This window comes from Sminthopsis crassicaudata, chromosome 2 (genome assembly GCF_048593235.1).
Source record: "Sminthopsis crassicaudata isolate SCR6 chromosome 2, ASM4859323v1, whole genome shotgun sequence".
Taxonomy (NCBI): Eukaryota; Metazoa; Chordata; class Mammalia; order Dasyuromorphia; family Dasyuridae; genus Sminthopsis; species Sminthopsis crassicaudata.
Window position 1 is genome coordinate 223925748 of NC_133618.1, and position 24981 is coordinate 223950728.

The following is a 24981-nucleotide window of genomic DNA, read 5'->3' on the forward strand; positions in this document are numbered from 1 at the left end:
AACCTTGAAAGGCTTTAGAATTCTAATCAATGCAGTGATCAATTATAGCTCCAGAGGAAGCAGGATAATAATTCCTGACAGAGAGGGATGGATTCAAAATGCAGAATGAAACATGAGCTTTTGAACAAAGCCAATGAAAGAATCTGCTTTACTTAATTGAGCATATTTGTTATAAAAGTTTACTTGTACTTTTAAAAATAATGTCATTCAGTGTGGGGAAGAAGAAGAGAGTATAAAGGAAAAAAATAGATGTTTGTAACAAATTGGAAAAAATAATAAAATTTAAATTTAAAAAGAGTTTAGCAGAAGGTATAGGTCAGTAGGAAAGTAGTTTAGCAAGCACAGGAGTAGCCACATGATAGAATTCAACACCTAGTCTGATGCCTAGTACACAGTAAGTACTTCATAAATGCCTGCAGTATGAATTAACTACATACAACTTTTAAAAGAGAGGCAACTAATTTGTTATAGTAAAAAGAATCCTGAGCTTGGAATCAGCTCTGAGTTTCATTTTTGCCATCTATATGACAATATGCAACATATGAGCAGACTTTCTACAAGGTTGCAAAGATCAAATAAGACAATGCTACCTACTTACCACCCATGTGACCTCTGGCAAATAAATCATTTAATATTTCTAAGCCTCAGTTTCCTCATCTGTGAAATGGGGATCACTTTTCACTACTTACCTTCCGGAAATGTTGTGAGAGCCAAGTGTATTTTGGAGCCAAAAAGCACACTGAATATATGCTAAGTTATTACCATTAAGTGACATTCCTTTCCCCTACCATACCCCCCTTTACTTTCTGATATGAGAAGAAAGCTCATATTAGAAGGGGGCCAGTGACTATCTAGCCTAATCTATGACCAAAAAAGAATCCTTGATACAACATGGCAGAGAAGTGATCAACCCACCTTTTCTTGAATACCTCTAAGGAGGGACAGCCCGCCACCTCCCAAGACAGCCCATTCCACTTTGAGGTAGATCAAGTTGTTTCTAACATCAAGTCCAAGTTTGCTTCTTTGCAAACTTTCACTGCATTGCTCCTGGCTCTACCCTCTGAAGCCAAATGGAAAAAATCAAATCTTGTTTCCACACCCAGGGTTCCTGACGGCCATAGTTTGGGCTTGGTAAAAAATAAAGGATTTGACATCCAGGGAATAGAAGCTAAAGCGGAAGGATTCCCCTAAAAACCAAGATGGAGTTGAGGGTGATCTCCCTACCCCTACAGTGTTCTTTCCTCAGAGATCATCCAAGTTTCCTGAATCAACCTTATGCTGACCAAAATGCCCACGGAAGCTCACCTCAGAGGGGCTCCTTTCACAACCATGAAGAAGTCAGCCACTGGGGCCCTGTTGTAGTGGAGATGCATGAATGGGAGTCATAATATATTGGGTAAGGTATTCAAATAGGAATAATAAAAAGCTGAGTTTGCATCCCACTTTGGATATTTACTAGCCATAAAAGCAAACTGTCTCTCTTCTCAGTTTCCTAATCTGTAAGTGGGGAGAACTTCTAAAACCTCTCCCTTCTTCTAGTCCAGTGGTTAGGGCTGGGCTACTAGTTTACTCTTATAAAATTGTTATGGGTTTTCTGGAATAAACTTCCTCTTTTTGAGTAGAGAAAGGCACTGGCAGCAAAAATCCTCCTGGTGCCTGTCAGAAGGCCACAGGACAAATGGGGTCTAAAGGTCAGTCAGATTAGGGAATTCCAGAGGCATTGTTCATCTCAGTTGCACAGACTCTGGAGTATCTAGTCTGAACCAAAGAGACTCTCATGCAAGGGGATCCTTAGAAATGAATTTCTCACTCTCAGTTCGGCATCTGGCACAATAGATTACTCAGAACCCAGTGGATTATTCAAACAAATAATATATTTAATTTAAAAAAATTCAAATATCTCCAGGTAAGAGCAGTTCAGGAAAATAAAAACAAATATACTGATGGCAGTGAGGTGAGGTTTCCTGGGTTCTCTGGGACTACTTGCCAAAGTTCTAAAAACCACTTGTGTATTCTGCCCACATCTGAGTTCAAGATCCATTCAGCCGAGGGAAAAGTTGACCCAAATTGCACTGATAGCTTTCTGGTTCCCACTAATCCCAGCTGGTATTGTGGGAATATGCAGGGGATGGGGAGAAGGGTTGGCAACTCATACCTCCCCAATTCCAACAGTATTCTGAACACAACAATCTGGGGGTCCATGCCTGTTCTATGATAGCTACAAGACAACCTGATCCTCCAGAGCCTGTGAACATGACCTCAACAGTACCTGGACCGACTTTTTGGAGTTCTATGAACTGCCAGATTTTGGGGGGCATCTTCAGCCTGGCATCAGTCCCAGCAGCCTTGCATTCTCTGACTCTATCCCCACACCAGAGTGGGCCACAGCACCACTAATTTTTGTGGGGTAAATACAGAGAACTGGGGAACTCCCCAGTTTCACAGTTGCTTTCCTATGGGCCCTTCCAAACTAATAACAGTGATTATCTGAAGCACCAGCAATCACACTGACAACCGGCTCTTCCTGTGTGCTGGCACAGCACTGAAGAAGATCCATTTGGGATCCAAAATGTGGACGGCCTCTTTCTCTTGTCACCAGATACTGTGATTCACAACCCTGGACTCTAGGTAAAAGGCTCATCCTTTCCTTAATCTCTCTGATATCCCAGCATAGTTTAGCACTTACCTTACTCCTACAATTGCTGTTTATCAGCAATCAGTAGCAGGATACCATGGCCACAGATTATAAACTAAGAAGTCTAGTTCTAGCATGAGAAAAATTTCAGAAGCTTCTAGTCCAAGCCCTCATGAGGAATCTGAAGCCTATGGAGATTGTGACTTGCCCAAAGTGGGATTTGACCCCAAAGCCAGGGATCAGGTCCTTATAATGCTACTCCAACTGAATGCAAATCTGATTACTCTTTCTTACTTCTCCAGTGGGTCCCCCTCCACCTGTCTCCTTTCCTAGATCCCTCCTTTCTTTTGCTTCCCGAAAGTGGACAAGCCCTGAGGCTCTTTCTTTATTCCTTTACTCTGCTTTCCATTACTCTATCCCTCAGAGTGTTTATTCACTCAGTTTCAACAATCATTTTTGGGTCCAAAGGCAAACTATTTTTAAATGGTCAGGACTATATGCAACAGGCAGAGATATGAGGGGAGGACATTTCATAGGGATGAAGGCATATAAGGAAACACAGAGGTGGGAAGGCACAAGCTGTAGGTAACAGTTCTTTTTGATCAAATAGATTATTATCAGGCAGATTATACATAGTGGGAAATAAATCTAGATGAATCAAAGCCTGGAAGGCCTTAAGAGCCAGGATAAGGGGCTTAAACTTTATTTGGAAAGTAGCTCACGTTATTAAAGAATTTTGAACAAAAGAATGACACGATCAGAGCTGTCTGTGATTTAGGAATATTAACCAGGTGTCATGTGTAATAGAAATTAGAGCAAAAGCAACTAGATACAGCTAAATACCATTTTTAAAAAAATAAAGCTAAGATCAGACATAATGAAGGCTTAAACAAGGGAATGGAGAGAAAAATAAAAGGCAATAGATATTCTGTAATCAGAATCAATAGCACTAACGGGCCATGCAATGAGGAGAGAAAAAGATTCCCCATTGACTGTGAGGGTTTTTTGCCTCTACTGCTGGGGAAATGACAGCTCCAACAACAGAAAGCAAGCAAACCAGGAGGCAAAAAGTGCATAAAGGCAGACTTGGTTCTGGACATCTGCAGAAGACCTTCACAGAGATGTGCATCAAGCATCTGAAATGTGAGAGTAGACTGGGCTGGGGAGAGGTTGAGGTTAGAGGTAGATTTGAAAGTCAGCCACAGAAAAGTTATGATTGATAGCAAAAGGGTAGATGAGATCACTGAGTGCATGGAGTTAGAATTAAGACCAAGAAAGAACCTTGAAGAATGCCCATGTGAAAAGAAAGAAGGAAAAGGGAAAATGCCTGTAAGAAGACAGAAAGGTGGCTGCCAAAAAGGAAAGAAGAGGTCCAGCAGGCAGAAAAATTGAGGAGAGAGTTTCATGGAAAGAGTGATGATATCATGTGCTATAAACAGGTCAAGGAGAATGAGGTCTTCCTCTTAAAGGAAGACCTGCTACTTCTTCAGGACAATGTCTGAAGGGTGTTCTACCCAAAATGAGCTAAGTTTGCCAAGGAGAAAAATCACCAATGATCTCAAACAGGATATAATAGACCTCATAAGTCTTACAGACTTATGATAAAGCAAAGACCATCCAGACCAGAGCTTTTTAACTGGTTGTCTGGCAAAGCCTGTGAACCTCTTCTCAGAATGTCTTTTAATGCATAAAATAAAACATATAGTATTGTTAAGGAAATATATTGAAATATTGTTATGAACATATTTTTAAAAAACAAATTTAGGGATATCAGGTTAAAAATCCTTGCTCTAGATCATCAACAATAATCCAAGGCACTCAACTACGGATCCCTGACCCCAGGGAGCCCAAGCAGACCCAACAGGAGAGGGTGGTATGGTCCCTGTTGACTCTAACAATCTCTGAATCTTTAAAATTCCAATGAAGCACCCAATGTGACTTACCTTATTCTAGGGACCTCCTGGAAAGTGAGGACATCTTGGCCTGGAGGTAGAGGAATAGGATTGCTAACAACAGCTGGCAATGTTACTGACTTGGTCTCTGCTGACTGCCCCGGCTTTGGGATGGAAGGAATCAGGGCACTTCCCAAAGATCGCCTCATCTTCTCATCCTTGCAGTGCAGGTACTGAAGGGATATCTGTACCTAGAAACAGCATTAGGAGAGTTAAAGTCTCACTATTCCCTCTCATTTCAGTACTTTTAAAGATCTGCAGTTTTGACAGTGTGGGACTCTCCATGAATACAAAACACAACTCCTCTAGTCTTAATATTTAATCATTCTGAGTTGATATGGCCATAAAGAAAAAGAAAAAAACTCCATATATCAGCTAGCAGTCAACACTGTGGTGATGAGTCCCTTCAAGCGAAATCTCAAATGATGAACAGGTCTTCACTTACATTCAAACTTCCAACCTCGGAGGATCTGGCAGAGTTTAGCCTCAGGTTTAGTCTTTGGGAACCCAGAGTTGCTCCCACATTACAATGAAGCATGAAAGGGAGATTTAGACAGGGAAGAAATCCCATAGAGAACAGGAAACTTAGGACTTAGGACTTAGTTCCAAGGAATATTCCACCCCACCTTCCCCTTCCAGTGGCTGCTCTAGGTAAAGAATTATCAAAAACCAACATTGTTCCGGGGGCCAGTGAGAGAGGATCACTTTCTGGACAACTTTTTTTGTGACCATCTTGGAACCATATTTTTCAACTTAGAAAGTTCCCAAGTCAACCCCAACTTCCTTTTTTCTTCCTAGAATTTTAGACCTGAGAAGTCAATGCTCCTGTGCCCTGTGAAATTATGTGTTCAGGAACTTTGTATGACCTTGAGCAAAACTATAATATTAGTTTCCTATTACTAATAATAGCAGCTTATATGTATCTATGTAAATATTATATACTTATATATATATAATATGTATAAGTATATGTATATGCTATAACATCTATGTAAATATATTTATATTTATATCTAATATGTATATATATATAAATATATGGAATTTATAAATTTATAAAATGCTTAACATCATCTTCATCATCTTTCTCTTCTTTCCCTTCCTAGTTCTTCTCCTCCTCTTCTATGTCACCTTCATAGGCAGCATTTAAATAGTACTTTAAGATTTGCTACATGCTTTCCACATGATATCTCGTTTGATTACCTACATGATCCCATTTATTCCTCATCACAACTCTGTGAGGTGGCTGAGGTGAGAAAATTGAGGTCTAAGGAAGTAAAGTGATTTGCCCAAGTTCTCACAAACAATAAGTGTCTGAGAGAGGATGAAAATCTGGCCTTCTTGAGCCCAGGCCCAGAATACTAATCTCCCATTTCACACTGTTCCCTAGTTTATTTCTTTGGGTCTCAGTTTCCTCATCTGCAAAATGAGGGATTAGACCTGATAGCCTCGAAAGTCTCAGCTCCTATGATCTACCTCATTCCCAACGCAACCCTCATTTTATCCACTGCTGAACTATGTCCTGTAAAGTCACACAAAAGTTTAACCTAAGATAGGCATCCATTAATCAATCAATAAACATTTAAGTTTAGGGGGAAAAAACCCCTCATACCTTTTTCTGTGATAAAAAAAAATGATTATTACACATCTTACTATGCTGGAAAGCATGTTTGTATTAGAAATGGTCTAGCTCAGACAGAGTTTCTTTTATTCTAGACAAACATTTATCAGTTCCAATCTTTCATCGTAGTAGATGAACAAAGCAAATCCCAGGTACCAAGTGACTTGACCAAGTTCATATGGCCAGCTGGTCCTAGAGAGATCTGGGAGTAGAAGCTAGGTGTCCTTCCAGGTGAGGCTGCCTTATCTTTAAATTAGGATCTTCTATGTTACTGCTATTACTTATTACTTCTATGTTACTATGATGAATGATGAATATGAAAAATGTAAATAAATATAAAAGTGCACATATAAAGTGATATACAGCAAACTAATTATATACTTCATAATAATAAAATCTGATAAGTACGTGGGAGAGAAATATAAGGGGCCCCAGGAGGATATATGATGCTACTGTTGTTAAATCATTAGAGTTTATATATGATTATTTTCCCCCTTTTTAGTAAACTACAAATCAGTTAGAATTTATAGTTTTATATATTGTTTGATTTCACTGTGGTTATTAATTGTATAATAAATATTTTTAAGTTAAGGAAAATACTTGGACCTTGTAGAAAACAGGAATTACAATCTCTTTGGATTTACTTTTATAGAACATCAGGCCCAATCCCCCACCCACCCACCTAAACACACGCATATTACTTCACCTTGTGTTACTTCAGGGACATGATGCAGTGAAAAGAGGAAGGGGACCTAGTCAAATCCTTGTTCAAATCCTAGTCACTTACAAATGAGATGTTAGGCAATTCACTGAATCTACCTGGTTTTCCTCAGAAATAAAATGAAAGTTTTGGAATAAAGCTCTAAGGTTCCTTCCAGATCTCAATTTTATGATCCTATAATTTGACCACTCTCCCCCAAAAATGATTCTTTATACCCAAGATAGGCCAGGTTAAGCTATGCTAAATCTACATTTGGAAATTCTTCTGGCTGAAGTAAGGATTGGGCAAGATGTAGCCAGCAGCTTTTAAGAAAGAATATGCAAAAATCTGAATCAAGGTCTGTGCACACATGCTGAGGCTGGCCATTTGAAGATCTATTCAACCAAGTGATCAGGTAAGCTGGAGGTCAATCCTAAGTATTCCAACATAAGAATAGGTCCCAGGTTTGAGACAAGATACATATGGGAAGAAGACAAAGGCTTGATTGGAACAGCCAAGCAAGGTGAGACTAGAGGTTGTGGCAGGTACTGACTAGGATCAGACTGGGACCAGGGAACTAAATGAGGTAAAAAGGGAGGGACCAGGTCAAGATCAAATGTCACAGCTAAAATCTGTCCCCAGAGGAGTGAGCTGTGTCCAAAAAAAAAAAAAAAAAAAAAAAAAAAAAAAAAAAAAAAAAAGCTTAGTATTGCCTCTTAATAGGAATAGCACACCCTAGCTAAAGCATCCCTGGGAGGTCTTCAAAAAGCAATCAATCCATCAATCAGCATCAATCAATTAACCACCTACCTGTGCTAAGTGCCAGGAATATGAAAATAAAAATGAAATAGTCCCTGTCCTCAAGGATCTTATAGTCTGCCAGACATAATACCGCCTCTGTAAGTATCCCTAAGTGCCTCTAATGAGATCTGAGGGGACTTGACTTCTTTAGGTTCTTGTGGGGTAATTGAGATCCAATTCCTCTCCTGGGGTCAAGACAGGTGAGAATGTAATAGAGCTTTTACTCAGGGCCCTGACCTTTCCCTTCTTTATTCAACCTAGGTCTTGGCCAGCTTTAGGTCCAGCACTCTTATCCCTTCTCCATGCTTCCTTTTCTGGGTCTTGGTTCCCTCATCTGCAAAATGAGAGGAGAGAACTGGGTCCTCTAAAGTCTCTGGCTATCCCTAAATCTAAGCCTCAGTGGATGACTGTATCCCCAGGGACATCCTCACTTTCTCATTGCTAAAATGTATCCAGCATGATCCCACGAAAGATTGACTCAAGATGGGCATCCACTAGTCAATCAACAAGCACTTATTAAATGCCTGTGTGAAAACTTTAGGAAGAATGGTGTTACTTTATAGCTTTCTCTACAGTGAGAATGACAACTATATATATGGTCTCCTCTTCCAGGAAGGAGATTTGTATTAGAAAAGATGTGGCCCAGACAGAATTATTTTTATTTCTGATAAAACATTTTTCAGGTTCAATGAGGTACAAGCGATAGACAGCCCTAGCATTCAAAATGGTGCAATCTTTCTCCATAGAGTTTCAGAGTCTAAAATACCTGGGCCTTTAAAGTGATTATGCTTTGAGTTTAGGGATGGCAGAAGGCAGGTAGGACAGAGAAGTCAATAATTCTCCCTCCCACTTGGAACTGATAATGCAAAAATCAGCTTTGTCGAAGCTTTCAGTACATGTTACCTATAAAGGCTCATGTGCTTCTTCTTTGGAAAAATCTCTCTTGAAACTAATTGTTGTTTTCACCTTTTGAAAGCAATTTGTATGTAGAGCCTGTGTGTTTCTGAGAGCATGTTGTATCCCCCCAGTGAAAGCAGGAATTATCTCCCACTTTTATATTTATATTCCTAGTGTATAGCACCAGTGCCTAGTATACTGTAGATGCCTAATAAATGCATGTTAGTTGATGACAGGTTACAGGAAAAATGGAAAAAAAAAATCACAGAGACAAATAAATGGGTAGACAGAAAGACACCCATACAGAGATTGACTTCGGTGTTGGTTAATAGAAGACATTTACTCTAAGAAGAAAGGAATAGGTGTTGCAAACTCAGAATGGTAGGCTATACATTACCTCTTGGGCGGCTGGAGTTGCCCTTAGCCGACCCTTGCTAATCCTTTGTGGGGCTGAGCCATTCTCCAAGGACCCTTTGGCCTCTGGGGTGGTGGGAATGCTCTGGATGGGAGGCATTGGCCTGGAAACTGTCAGGAATCTCTGAGAGGTAGAGCGGGAGATGGCACTCTTCAGGGAAGTACCCTTAGTAACTCCTCCAGGAGCCAAAGAAGCTGCCAAAGGGGAAAAGAGGAAATGAATGGGAGCTCAGAAAAAGGGGAAGGTCTTCCTTCAAAGTGCTTTTCTTGAGAAAAGCAGCATGGAAAAGCTCCTTTTGCCTTGGTCTTCCAAGCACCTAGAATGGTGTGAGATGAAGAGTAGTTACTTAATATTTATTAATAAGCATTTGCTTATTCAGTCAATCCATCAAGAAGCCCCACTGCCAGACACTGTACTAAGCTCTGAGAAAGGCACAAGCATAGTCCCACCCTCAGACTAATGGAGGAAAAAGCAGGCCAACAGCTCCATGTATCTTATATACCAACCGTACAAAAGGAATAGCCCCACAGCAGTAACAAGAGAGCTTCTTCCCGCGGAAGACATCCTCAAGGACAGAACAGAAGCTCAGTGCTGGGGTAGGATTCTCAATGAGAACCCCCTGAATTTGGAGCGGCCCATTCCTCCAAAGAACTTTTCCTTTCTTCAGCAGCTGTTTAAATAAAGAGCTCTGGATTTGGTGACAGAAGATTTGGGTTTGAATACCAGCTGTGATACCCTAAATGACCTTGGACAAGGCCTCTGGGCCTCCTCATTTGTATAATAAAGACTTAGTTGGATTAAGTGATCTCTAATTTCTTATGACCCTGGGATCCCGCAGCTCTACCCACTTTACCGCTTCCCTAGAATTCTAGCCAAGCCTAAATCCGGACTGGACGCTGATCCCTGGTTGTTGGAATCCATCAGGGGGACATTTATGGGGAAAACAAAAGTAGAGTCTTTCTAAAACCAGCCCCCAAAGTCCACTACTGCTCTTCCCTGATCCCAGAATTCCTGGGGCACTCCATCTTTGTCAGTCGGCATCCTGGAGGCCTGGAAGGACTTTGACTTCAAGCTTTCAGATCTAAAAGAGATTTTAGAGACCACCTAATCCTATCCCCCTCACACCCACCCATTTCACAGATAAGGTAGCCAACCCCTAGAGAAGGGAACTACATTGTCCAAGCTCACCCAGCAGTAGAGCTGGGCCAAAACCTGCCTGATTCCCAGGCTTCCCCCTTTCACAAAGCAGAACCACAGGGCGCACCTCGGGGAGAAGCAGACCACCCCTCCGAGAGCCTCCTTTTTTTGAGCTTGTCCTTGATTTGGGTGGTCTCCAAGGCTGCACTGTTGGCTTCCATTTCCCTGACGGTGGCAGGCAGGAGCGGGGGAGCCACTGAAGAATTAGCCTCCGCGTTCTTCACATGGCCATTTCTAGCCTGCCAAGCCTTTGAGGCAAGACTGGTCTTGAGGTTGGTCAAGTCTCCGTTTCTGCCCCACACAGATGACTGCTTTTCCATCTGAACTTTCAGCAGGGACTGGGGGAGGCTGTGGGCAGATAAAGGAGGATGACTTAGTTGCCTTCCACCTGCTGCAAAATTGAAGATAATCTACAAATGACCTTTAAATATAGTTTTAGAATACAATCAGAATACCTACTGAAGTGAGCAGAATCAAAAAAATTAAAAATATTATATATACAGATACATGCCTATATGTGTGCACATGTATATGGACAAACATATGTGTACACATAGATACAGAAACTACAACAATGTAAATTGTTGTAATGTCCACCCTCATTCAAGGGGAGGAGACAGGGCACTTATCGCTCCCTAGAGCCCCTCTCCCTTGGGAGTTTGTTACCCGTAGAAACATCATCACGTGTGCCTATGAATCAAGGAGCCCTACAAAGGGCTTTTGGCTAGAAGGAGCTCACTGGTCACCAGGACCTGGGTGGTCACTGAAGTTTCCAACCTGTAACAGCTGGTGTGTAGACTGCAAGATCTAGGTTGTTAGACCAAGATAATAGCCGATAATTGATGGTTGAACGTATGTGTATGTATAAACACATATACATACAAACATACATGTATTTAGGTATTATACATATATGTATTATATATGTACATACATTATGTATTGTACACACAAAATCATTATACACATTTATGTGTGGGCAGGGATATAAACACCTACGGAAATGTATAAATGCATATATACATAAGTGTGTATATACATACACTCTCTCTTTGTCTACTCTGGAAAACATTTTATTTCACTTTAATTCATTCTGTTGGAGACCACTCCATCCTCACCCTCTCCTGTCCATCGATCTCCATAGTCCTGTAGGCTTGAGTTGACATTTCTATTGGGACCGTGGAAGGAGCGGAATCCAGAGCTGGTACTGGACCGGGGGACGCTGCCGCAGTAGACTGCTACAGGAACCCGGAACTTGGCTGGAAACAAAGACAAGGCACAGGGGTTTTAACCCTCTGGGGATAATGTCTAAAGACACACAAGCTGAGAGGACTTGGCGCCATTCCAGGGGGCAGTGGGCCAAGGTTCAGGTCCCACTCTGAAAGCCAGACCCAACTTAGCCAGTGGCCGTGGGAGGAATCCAAAAATGGCCCTGTGCTATAAACTGCCAGGCAAAGGAGTCTGGCTCTCACAGACGATGGATCAATAAGATGAAATTTGCTTTGATTTATTTTTTATGTATCTTGTATGGTCTTATTCATACACTTGTTGTCTCTTCCTCACTCTTAGAATTGAGTTTCTCAAGGACAGGGGTTATTTCATTTTTTTCTTTATATGCCCTTAGTACAAATTTAATAATTGCTTGTTGATTGACACACATCTTTGACTGAGTCACCTGTGTCATAGACACATACCATACCCAGACCTCAGTGCTACATGAATGCTAGAGCTGATTTGAGCTTGAGGTCATGTAGTCTGACCCCCTAAGGGCCAGAGAGGCCTTGTCCAGGGTCACCAACAGTTCTCCTAACTTATTAAGCTAGTTTTCTTTCCCAGATATAATTCAGCCTCTGCCACTCTGTGGTGTAATGGAAGGAGGAGATACTTGATCTAAACTGAGGATTTACCATCACACCAAGCCCATCCTGACTCAAGGGGAGGAGGAGAAAGCTACTGCTCCTGGGAGACTCTTCCCTCTGGGGAGTTTGTTACCTGTTGTGACATCATCACGTGTAGCCATGTCTCAAGGAGCACAGGACTCTAGAAAGGCTTTTGGCCAACAGGAACTACTCACTGGGCATCTGGCCACCAGGACCCGGATGGTCACTGAGGGTTCTAACCTTCAACATCTGGTGGCCTAAACTGGAGAGAAAAAAAAAATACCCTGCTTACATAAAAAGAAGCAAATACCTCCTTGGAATGGGGCCCTGAGTAGGCCAGCCCCACCATGCTCCATAGAGTGCATGACCTTCTGCCAGAAAAAGGAAGCCTGTGTAAAACAGGTTCCAACTTCAAAGCTCTGTGACTCAGAACCAGGTTTAAATCCGAGTCTAGTAGATGAATCCACTTAGCCAGTTTTCACTGGCATTAATAAGATCAGGCAGGGACCCTTGCCACAATAATGGGGCTTGCCATTTTTGACACTGAGCAATAGTTCTCTCTTGTGTACTCAACCAGATCAGTCACAGACAGCCCTCTCCTCCAGAAACAGCCTCTGTCAGCTGTATGCAAAAAGCAAAATAAAAGGGGAGGAGGGGAAATCTCTTTAATAAACCCATTAAATTCAAATTTTAAAAATATATATTTTATATATTTTAAAATTATATTTATATATAATTTATATATATTTATATAATATATAAAATTTATATATTTTAAAATATATATATTTTTATATATATATATATATATATATATATATATATATATATTGAGCACCTATTACATGCCTGACCCTGTGCAAAGTTTTGAAGTATGGAGTTACATAAAGACCAAAATGAAGCAGCCTCACATTCTACTGGGAGAAAAATAGCATGAGTATAGATGAGAAGATGTGAAACATGCAAAATAAATACAAAAGCATTTCAGGGGAAAGAGGAGTGATGGGGGCACACTAAAAGAAAAAGGAAGGACTTATAAGAATCCTTAAAGGGAGCTCAGGACCTCCAAAAGTGGAAGTGAGAAGGGATAGTGGGGAGTGTAGGATGCCTGGCTTTGAGAGAATACACAGCAGGGAGGCTGTCCTCATGTACTGGGAACAGCAAGGAGACCAGCTTGGCTAGAATGAAGAGAGGGAAGAAGGAAGAAAGAGGAAACTGGCATTCATTAAGCACTTGAGCTGTGCCAGATGAGCGTATGGTACACACAGCACCAGCCTGGAGTCAGGAAAACTCATCTTCCTGAGATCAGATGTGACCTCATACACTTCCTCACTTTACTTCAGTTTCTTTTTCTGTAAAATGAGCTGGAGAAGGAAATGGCAAATCATTCTATTATCTTTGCCAAGAAAACCCCAAATGAGATCACGAAATTGAATACAATTGAAAACAATTAAAAAACACCAAGTGCCAGGCACTGGGCAAAGTGTTTTACTAATATCACCTCATTTCAGCAGACAGTAACATGCAATCAGTCTGGCATCAGAATGTAAGAAACATGGAGGTGATTAGCACTTGCTAAAAAATTTAACCCAGATAAATCACCTATCAATCACCATTATGATGAGAAGAAAGAGAATTTAGAAATTGTTAGTGAACATTTGATCTCCTTGCTAAATGAAAGATTTAAGAATCAAGCTAAGTACTTCTAAGTAGCTAAGAACTGCCTCATACCATGATCTTGGAAGGAAAATGGTTAAACGTCATAAAAAAGTATTGCCTCAAAAAAAACAAAGAGAAAGTCTGGAGTAAAAAATAAATTTAAAGAAAGCTTGGAAAGAGACTCAGTTGAGCCAGTTCATTTATCTATTTATAGATAAAACTAGATGCCCAATGAACTTTAAAAAATGGAAAAGATCTGTTAAAGATTTTAGTAACAAGTTCATTTCTCCATTAAAAAAGGTGTCCAGCCAACCACAAATTCAAAAAGACTCAGGATGAAACATGTTATCCACTTCCAAATAGAGAGGTGATAACTTCAGAATGCAAATTAAAGCATATTTTCTTTTCTTTCTTTGCTTTTTTGGGGGAAGGAGGTAGAGAAGCATGGTCAAAGTGAATACTTGTTTTCCTCAGCTATATATATTTGTAGCAGGTTTCATTTTTCTTGCCTTCTCAATAGGGAGAAGAAGAGAAAAGGGAGAAAGAGAATTCAGAACTGACAATAAAATTGAATTTAAAAAGGTATCCAAGAATATTAATAACTAGTGATCCTTATGTTGTCTTATCTACCTCTATAAAATTTTTATGAGTAATTTTCACACCTATATTGGGAACACATACAAGATTGGTTGAGAGGTTCATAGAATACAAGATTTAAAAAAAAAAAAAAAAAACTCTTTGAGTCAATTAAAAAAAAAAAACGTGGTCTTCTCCAAAAAAAAAGTCTTCTGTGCAATGTCCAAATATCTTCTATTTCAAATTCCAGGTACATGTCAACAAGGTATCTTCTATGTATATGTCAATCACACAAGATGACATGAAAAATGTAAATAAGATAGTTTGATCTTCTGAATATCAATTTCAAGAAAGGTATAAAATAGCAAGACGTATGCTTACCCAGAAATATTTACTGCTGTCATGGAAGATGTCCAGTACAAAGTCTATATGGAAGAGGAATTATTTTTAAATGGGAAGGTCCTCCGAATGCTCATGTTGGTAGAGGACATTGTGCTGATTGCATCAAGCTTCAGAACACTGTAACTCCTCCTAAACGAGATCCATAATCCACTTGAGAGTTTGGCCTAGCTACAGAGGAAAACTCAATGAGTAAAGAAGGCTTTTTTGTCTATGTTATGATGTGCAACTGTTTAGACATATTATAGAACTGAGCTATTAGTAACATTTTATACAAGCCTCAGGCAGGGACAATGAACCAGATTCTGAATAAAAGAGGAGAAGACCCAGTAATCTACCCTTTGGGAAAGTACAGTCTTTTTGAGAACCCTAGCTTCTCCTTAAAACAAAAATAATTTTAACATCTATACTCTTTCAATGAGGATACATGGTTGCAAATATTAGAATATCATAATCTCCAGGGCTACAAAAGGATTGCAATGTGTACTTTTTTGTGAAGGACATACATTAAGAGACAGGTGGTCCACCTGATATGTCACAGTGACTTCTCAAAGTCAATGTGAAGATAAAATAGGATTATATTTGTAAAAGACTTTGCAAACCTTAAATTATATAAATGCTAGCTATTGTTATTGTCCTGTTATTATCAATTACCCCAGGCAAGTCTGGACATCATATTCCTCATTTGTAACTCTTCTGAAGGAGCTTTGGGATTTTTCTGTAACACAGGTGAGTTAAGAATACAGGAAGTAAGTAGAGGAGCCATCCTTCACCCTATCATGAAGAGAAAACTGTACAAAGAACATAAAAGCAGGAAGGGACTAGCTTACCTAACCCCTCATTTTACAGATGAAAAAACTGAGGACTGAGAACTGAAGTGAAGGGAAGCAGCATAGTACCATGGAAAGGGTTTTGCATTCAAATACTAGCTGTGCTGGGATTATACTTGTGTGGTCTTAGACAAGTTACTTCTCTGAGACTCAGTTTATCCATCTGTAAAACTGAGATAATGAGACTTCCACTACCTACCTCATAGGACTACACTTACGATTTCATGAGATCTTAACAACAACCCTATTAGATGCTTTTGTAATCATCATTTTACACTTGAGGAAACTGAGGCAAACAGAGTTTAAATGGCTAGCCCACAGTCACACAGCTGATAAGGTGTCTGAGGCAGATAATCAGTTCAGTGATTCTAATTCAAATCTGACTTCAGAGACTTACTAGCTGTGTGACCCTGAGCAAGTCATTTTACCCTATTTGCCTCAGTTTCCTCATCTGTAAAATGAGTTTGAAAAGTAAAAGACAAACTACTCTGGTATGGTTTGCCAAGAAAACCCCAAATGAGGTCACAAAGAGTCACACAAAAGTGAAACGACTAAACTTCTTGCTTCCAGAACCAGTACTCCATCCATAGGAGCCACAGAGGTCTATGCCAGGGTAACTTACAGGACTAGTCAGCCAGTAAGCATTTATTAAGTATTCATTGCATGCAGAAGCAGTAGCAAACTTGGTGGGACTAGAATTAAATCAACTCCCAGGACTCTTTCCCATTAGATAGCACAGCATGACAGGCATTCCTCCTTATATAAAAGAAAGGAACTGGGAGGAGGAAGAGGCTCATTACCAATTCACTTTTCCTAAATTATAACACTTCTTTTCCTGGCATGCTGACCCTTTAAAAGCCATGTAAAGCCTGCCTGCTGAAATCTGTCCCTGGCTTCACACCAGCCACTCTCCTCACCCCTTTCTCCTCCCCTCTCCCTGCCCCCCCCATCTCATTCCCACTCCCCACATGCACCCAGAGGGCGGACAGGGATCCTAGCAACAGCTTTGGTCAAACACACGGCCAGCCAGTCCTCTGGGCTTGGTTCCCCCAAACCCCAGTAGGGACTCCAGCCTTTCTCCTTCTTTCCTCATCTTACTCTCAGCCACCCCCTCCCCCATCCCCTTTGCCTGACTCACTCCATAGATTGTCAACAATTCTGGCTTTATCAAGGGAAGGGATAAACTCTAGCTTTTCCTGGCATCAGTAAGACAAGCATCTTGCAATCCACAGACTGATGAAGGAGCCTGAAATTCAGGCGTGCACACACACTCACACACACTCACAGGCTCACACACACACACAGACAAACTCACTCTCACACTTGATGGGGTTCTAGTGGCAGTCAGAGAGTTGTGTAAATCCTCTTTGGGTCGGAGGTGCAGGTCCTTTGTGAAAGAATTCACGAACCCAAAATATTAAGTGGCAAAAATGGAAGTTTATTGTTGGATGAGAAGACAGTTTTGCTATGAGACTGACTTCTTTAGTGGCAAAGTCCTATTAGGGAAATGGAGGCTGGCACTGAGAAGAGAATGTCTTCACAGCAGGCAGGAGTCCTGGCAGTTATGCTCAAGAGGCAAAGCATATTACTTTTGACCTTCTGCAAAGAATGAGTGAGCAGAAACCTATTATATGAGCAGATTTGGGGGGGGTGACTGGGGGCTGGGGGCAGTTTGAGTTGATCAGACCAGGATCTCCCAATTGAAATTACTTTGAAAGCTTTTTCAGCCTGAATTTGAATGGGAATCCAGCTATCAATGGGGGTGATTTGCCTTAGAAATGGCCCAGCTAGAAGGATATGCTCTCATAGACTCTGGAGTCTGGGGGGTGGGGGGTCAGGAATCAAAAGGGACAGAATTTCAGAGTGCTAATTTTACAGATCAAAAGGGAGCACAGTTTCATACCCTTGTCATCCCCCCACACGCTCACATGCCCAGAGTGTCAGAGGAAGAAGAAGCATTCCATCTCACAAACACCTCTGCTCCCTCTGGGCTGCTTGGAACCCCCAAGGGAAGTCACGAGGTATGGAGGGAAAAGGCAGCAGTAGTTTTCCAGAGAGGCCCAGCCTAACCTGATTCAGCTGGCGTGGAGCCACCACAATCCCCTAAAAACAAACAAACAACAAACAAAGACCACTGTTTGAGAGAACTTTGGGGAGAAGAAAAAGAAGGGTTTGAAGGCTTCAGTAACTACAAAGGAAGATCAGGGGCTTTTACAGCCCTTTTAAATTAGAACCACCTGTTCCTACCTACCTTAGCCAGGACAGTTTTCCATCTTTCTCTTTCTCAAAAAGGGCAGGCCTTCTTGCCCCTTCTACCCCAGACATCTCTATTCCAGTCCCCAAGGCCTGCCATGGATGTCCTCCTCAACCCAGCTTCTTGGAATCCCTTAGTTATTTCAAAGTTCAGCTCAAATTCATCTTCCTATAAGATACTTTTCATGGTCCCTCCAATGCATTTCCCCCAGATTACCTTATCAAAGGGGCTCACACACACATTCACACACACATACACTCAATTCTTATACAATCACACACATTGACACACTCTCACACACACACTCACATTCACACACAGATCAAAAGGGAACCCAGCTTTTATTATTATTATTATTATTATTATATTAGTGCAATTTAAAGCTATTAAAACTGTATTTAAGGTGGTGCAGTGGGTAGAGCACCAGCCTTGAAGTCAGGACCTTAGACTACTAGCTGTGTGATTCTGTGCAAATCCCTTACCCCCAATTGTATCCAAAAAACCCAAAACTGTATTGATTTTAGATAAACCTACATGTGGATATGTTGTCTTCTTGAAAAAAATGTAAGCTATTCAAAGGCAAAGACTGATTTTTTTTATTCCAATATCTCAATGCTTGACACATAGTAGGTGTTTAAGAAATGTCTATTGATTGATTACATTGTCTTATTTGATTTTCACAATGACCACATGAAGTGGAGTAAGTAGTGCAAGCACATTTTATGTATGGGCAAGCCTAAGAAAGGAGGGATTTATCCAAGGTTATAAAGCTTACTAGTAAGTGATAAAACTGAGTGCTCCACTGCTTCTGACTTTTAATGATGGGGCAACTATAAACAAATCACAGGCAGATTTGCTTTGTAAAATTATAATCAACAACTCCTGGATTCCTTGTAACAGGACTGCAGTACCAAAAAATTCCTTATGCTTTTTCACATGATATTTATAAAATGTTGATGAAATTTTAAAGGTGAGAGAGTTAATGTCTTAGAGCTGTGGTCAATAAACATCCATCTGCACAGGGTGCTGTGGTCTCAGCTCTGCATTTAAAATGGCCTCTCTGTCGTTAAAGAGATTACAACCAAATGGTGTCAAGGTCATCAGAACTCTGTTTCAGGCCCTAACCTAGTTTCAACATCACTTAGCTCATCTCTAGAGAGGTTGGTTTTAGGCCACAGAATGAGAGGTGAGTGGGTGTAGGGAGTCCATAATGATCAATACCAAAGAGATTAAGATGGGTTTTACATTTCAAGTAGAATAAGGCTGTTTGTCAGGAGCCATGTACATTCCAGAGGGAGTCTGAGCCCCATGTCGGGGAACCCTGCCCTGCCCCAAGATATGGAAAGACAGAATCCAAACAGCAGGCAGTCCAGCCAGGAGGCCAAAGGAACAATGAATTATAGAGCAAAAAGGGAGAGAGAAAAAGAGAAAAGGATGGGGAAAGAGAAAGAAGGGTGGGAATGGCTCTCCTTTCTCTCTGAATGACTTGATTCCTCCTTCTGTCACCTTTTCTGTCCCAAACTAAAGTTATTATCTTCTCCCCTTTGCCTTACCTATATTACTTTAGAGGGCAACACTATCCCCTCAGGCTCCCAGTTCTACCTCCTGGGAGTCACCCCACACTTCTCATTCTCACCCCCATATCCAAGCTGTTGCCAAGACCTGTCAGCTTCATCTCTCTAATTTCATCTCTCAAATGCACTCCCTTTTCTCCTCTCTCACCCCCAACCTCTCTGGTGCAAGCCCTCATCACCTGTCACCTGGATTATTGCACTAACCTGCTGGTGGGCCTGCCAGCCTCAAGTATCTGCCCAACCCTGTCCTTTCTCCATCCAGTCACCAAACTGACTTTCCTAAAAGCACAGGTATCATCCCTTCTCCTCTATAAACTCCAGTGGCTCCCTATGGCATTCTGGATGAAATATAAAACCTTCTGGTGTTCAAAGCCCTTCCTAATCTGGCCCCTAGTCTTATACCTTACTCTCCCTGAGGACAGAAATCGTCTTTTGCCCCTTTTTATATTCTAGTGCTTAGCACAGTACCTGGCACATGACCCCAGCCATCCACTCATCCTTCATTTCTGAAATCCATCCAAGCTCCATCAGCCTGCTCTGGAATTCAGCATATTTCCTCATCTGTGCCCCTCAAGAGATTCAAGTCAGTTCAATTCTTAAGCTGTTGAACAGCTCCTAAAGTGTAGGTACTTTATCACAGAAGTGAGTTAGAACACAATCTCTACCCTTGGGGAGTCAAAAAGAGGCCGGAAGACATCAGCACAGATAATTATTATGCATATTATTACATGATGAGGGAATTTAAGGCAAATTTGGGCTTACTCAGGTTTATAGCCTCCAAATATTTCCTTCTTCTTCAGCCTGCACATAAACTAAGTCTTGTTGATTTTGCCCTCTATGGCTCTCAAATTCATTTATCTATCCAGTCACTTAGCTCCAGTTAAGGCCCTCATCAGCAGATAGAGAGGCAGCAGAAGCACCAAGGATAAGACACTAGAACTCACTGTCCAGAAGACCTAGATTCACATGCTAGATGCATGATTCCGACAAGTTAGTGAACCTTTTTATGCCTCACTTTATTCATCTATTAAAAAAAGAGGGTTGGACTCAGTGGTCTAAATGTGTCTATGGCTTTGCTTGGACTGTTGTTACTGACACTGTAACTTATCTCCCTGAATCTACTTTCGCTTTTCTCCAAACCACCCTTTGTATAAATGCAGAAATGATATTGTTACTCTAAATCTGACCATTTCCCTCCTCAGCTCAAGAATTTTCAGTGGCTCCCTACAACCTCAGATTGGTTTTTAAGCTCCCTCATCCTACCTTTCCAATCTTATTTCACAGAACTCATCTTGACAAACTTTATAGGGCTCTCTGGGAAGAGATTTCTTAACCTTTTCTTGTTGATTCAAGATCGTCTATTAAGGGTATCAATGTATGGGTTTGTATCTTAAAGAGATCATAAAGAAGGGAAAGGGACCTGTATGTGCAAAAATGTTTGTGGCAGCCCTTTTTATAGTGGTAAGAAAGTGGAAACTGAGTGGATACCCATCAATTGGAGAATGGCTGAATAAGTTATGATATATGAATGTTATGGAATATTATTGTTCTATAAGATACGATCAGCAAGATGATTTCAGAGAGGCCTGGAGAGATTTACAGGAACTGATGCTGAGTGAAATGAGCAGAACTAGGAGATCATTATACATGGCAACAGCAAGATTATATGATGATTAAACCTGACCTCTCTTCAACAATAAGATGATTCAGGCCAGTTTCAATGATTTTGTGATAAAGAGAGCCATCTGAACCTGTGTGACTATGGGAATTAACTGTGGATCACAACATAGCATTTTCATTCTTTTTGTTGTTGTTTGATTGTATTTTGTTTTCTTTCTCTTTTTTTTTTCCTTTTTGATCTGATTTTTCTTGTGCAGCATTATATTTGTGGAAATGCGTATAGAAGAATTGTACATATTTAACATATATTGGATTACTTGCCATCTAGGGGAAGGGGGAGGAGAAAGGGAGGGAAAAAAATTAGAACACAGGATTTTGTAAGGGTGAGTGTTGAAAATGATCCATATTTATATTTTGAAAATAAAAAAGTTTTAATAAAAAAACACTAAAAAATCAATAATAAACATTTTTTCAGTGCCTACTATGTAATAGACATTGCGGTGATACTGGGAATGAAATACAAATAAATAAATAAAACATTCCCTACTTTCTAGGAACCAAAAAAAAAAAAAAAGTTTTTTGTTTTTTGGTTTTTTTAAAAGAATATCAGTTTAGTTCCAGGTTATAGGACAATGAAGCCCTGAAATGCTGATCCCAACATTGGAAGAACCCAGACTGCTGGGATTTCTTAATTCTTCAATCTGCTTTTTATAGTTTTCCATGTCTCCCCTCCTCATTGTTAATCCATCAATTCTTGCTGCTGTTGATTATTCTTGCTTCTAAATCTTCTCCCCTATTCTCACTCCCATCTAGCCCATACACCCTTCTTATTTGCTACTTCTAGGCCGCTATGGCCTGGGAAAGCAAGTAATAAAACTTATCAGAAATATTTCCAAGATAGAATAATTGAGCACATCCATAGGTCTCATCTCCATTCACAGACCCAGTTACCCCCCATTTCAAGCCTTCGGCACTTCTTTGTACTGTCACTATAATTTTCTAATGATCTCCCTGTGTAACATATAGTCTCCTTCCTCTCCCATTCCTTTTCCAAAGAGTTGCCAAAATAACCTTTCCTCCTGAACCCTGCCTCTCGAACCCCTAAGTTCCTACAAAAGACCTTTCCTGAGCTTCCCAGGGTTAATATCCCTTCCTTAATTAGTTTGTATTTACCATTTATATATTAAGAACAAGCTAAATTATAACTTCCATGAAAGCAGAAATAATTTCTTTTTCTTTTTTCTTTTTATCTGTACCATGGGCATCTACCACATAGTAGGTGCTTAAATCTTTACTAAAATAAAATCCTAAAGCATAGGTCTGATCATCTCATTTCCTTGTTCAAGAATCTTTAGGAGTTCCTTGTTATTTATAGAATAAAATTCAAATTCCTCAATTATCATTTTAAAATCCTTCAAAATCTGGATCCAGATTAGCTTTCCAGCTCATTTTACTTTGCTCACCTTTGTGAATTCTCTGTTTTGGCCAAATTGATCTACTTCTGTTCCCTAAATCCAGAATTCCATCTCCTATTTCCATGCTTTTGTATAGGCTGTAACCTGCTCCCCAACCCCAGTCCTCAGAGTGGAATATATTCTCTATTCACCTTTCTGCCTATCGTAATCCTTAGTTTCCTTAAAGAATCACCAGGTCACATAATTTAATGCTGGAATGAGAAAACTTTATAAATGAAAAAACGGAGGCACAGTTTCTGTTAAGGGAGTTTTCCAGAGTCATATGGCTAATAGAAAGCCTGACATGAGGTTGAATCCAGGCCTTCCTGATTCCAAGTCTAGTGTCCTATTCACTCTGCATAACTAAAATCAGTGGGTGTTTCTGTGTTTTTCCCTCCCTATGGGACAGGAACATCACTAAATCCTTCCAAGGATTTTGTTATCTCCTGCCTAGAAGAAGGTAGTTTAATTTAGGGCATGATTTTTTCTCTAGTCACTACCCTCTCCCCCCTAATACTTTTTTCTCTGGAGATGTAATCTGTTAAAACATTTAGCTCAGTTCTTAGCCTAAGGCAAACATAATGATTTTCAGGTTCATGTGGTCCCTTTTCTATTGTACTAAGTAATTTTCAGATGAAAAGTTATTAATGTGAACTCTATAGCTTGGAGACCCTATATAGAAAAAATTGTTACACAAAGGGTTAGGGGGGTTGTTCAAAGACACTAAATTTTGGGGGGTGAGGAGTGGGAGAAGCAGAGAGGCAAAGGGCCATTGACAGAACTTGTATGTACCTAAGGAAAAAGGTAAGGGAGGAACTTGATACTGAATGAGTAAAGGTAGTGGATGCTAATTTGATGAGAAAAGGACTGGGAGCTAGGTCCTACTGAGAAAAGAACCGGACCTTGGAAAGGAAGAAGAAAAGATAGAGACTCCAGATGACAAGGCCCACACACAGGTGGGATCCATAGTTCAGTCAGCTATCAGGGGCCCTGTGAGGGCTGCCTCACTTTAAGTCTTAGCTTATCTATGGGTAGGGGGCAACATAATTAATAAACAACCTGACTAAACAGTACCTCATTTTCTTACATTCCTCCCTCCCTCCCCCCCCTCTCTCTCTCCCTTCTTTCCTTTCTTCTTTCTTTCCTTCCTTCCTTTCTTCTTTCTTTCCTTCCTTCCTTTCTTCTTTCTTTCCTTCCCTTCCTTCTTCCCTTCCTTCCTTCCTTCCTTCCTTCCTTTCTTTCTTTCTTTCTTTCTTTCTTTCTTTCTTTCTTTCTTTCTTTCTTTCTTTCTTTCTTTCTTTCTTTCTTTCTTTCTTTCTTTCTTTCTTTCTTTCTTTCTTTCTTTCTTTCTTTCTTTCTTTCTTTCTTCCTCTCCATTACTCTCTCTGTCTCTGTCTTTCCTCTCTGTCTTTTTCTCTCTCTGTTTCTGTCTCTGTCTCTTTCTGTTTTTCCTTTCCTAGAGAAAATGCCTTAGATCTTATAGAGAAGAGCTATGAAATCCTATGGACATTTCCACCTTCCCATTCCTAAAACTTTTTTTTTCCTTTGAAATATTGCCCTCTCTGGTTTTTTTCATATTTTATAAAATTCATTTACTATAACAGCACGCTTTCACACACTTTAGCTTTACATAAGTTTTCTCCCCAAAAGAATGGGAGCTGATTGAAGGTCATGACACTTTTTTCCTTGAAAGCCCAATACCTAGCACAGTGACAGGCACAGAAAAGGGCCTTTTATGATTGAGTCCAGCTTGAGCAGTTTGAGAGCCTATGAGATGAAGGCCCCATTTGACTTCATCTTAACTCAGCCTGTTTCAGTAGTTGAATGGTCTTTCTTGTGACCCAATATGAAGGTACTGCTTCCCACCTTAACCCCCAATCCCTGACTCCTTTGTAAAAGTAGAGGTTCCAGCGGTAGGGAACTATATATAAAATGTCTGATTTTTTTCAATTGATTTTGCTGAATTTTTGTGGGGGTTTTTTTCTTATCAAAAAAACCAACTTCATTATACTGGCTATATGAGAGTGAGAAGTGGGATCCAAGAAAAAATTTAGGTGATGTAAAAACAAAATATATACAATCAATAAAGTTTATTTTATAAAAAATTAACCTCTATTTTATTTCTTATTTTTAAAATTATATTATTATCATTACATATATATGGCAAACTCTAGAACTTATTTGCTTTCATATCAAATAGAAGGCATGAGAAGATTTATTTAATTCCAAGGAGAGATTAAAGGACTTGCAAAGGTTTGGAAGGTTTAAACTGAATGATCTCTAAAGTTCACTCCAACTCTAGTATCCACATTAAAGATGGGGGAAGGGTTCATTGGTTTATACCCCATCCTTCAAAAGTACAGTTACTGTAAAAGTTACCACTCCATTTCCATCCTACCCACTAGCATGCCAAAGATGAAGAAACTAAAGTCAGTAGTTAGTGATTAAGAAGAGTTAAAATAGAAAGTTGACAAGTGACTGATTCCTCTGGTACAAAGGTATCAAACATGCTGCCCC

At 40.2% G+C, this 24981-nt stretch overlaps 1 protein-coding gene across 1 annotated transcript in view; it reads right to left on the bottom strand.

Moving 5' to 3' along the window:
- Nucleotides 1-24981, bottom strand: part of TOGARAM2 (TOG array regulator of axonemal microtubules 2) — an 87083-nt gene that overhangs the window by 57119 nt on the left and 4983 nt on the right. Inside the window, exons 2-7 of the mRNA XM_074284747.1 lie at nt 14715-14864; nt 12211-12360; nt 11337-11477; nt 10286-10606; nt 9004-9215; nt 4579-4778 (exon numbers count right to left, since the gene is read on the bottom strand). Of these exons, the coding sequence (XP_074140848.1) occupies nt 4579-4778; nt 9004-9215; nt 10286-10606; nt 11337-11477; nt 12211-12238 (902 nt within the window). The 5' untranslated portion in view covers nt 12239-12360; nt 14715-14864. The remainder of the gene's footprint in view (nt 1-4578; nt 4779-9003; nt 9216-10285; nt 10607-11336; nt 11478-12210; nt 12361-14714; nt 14865-24981) is intronic.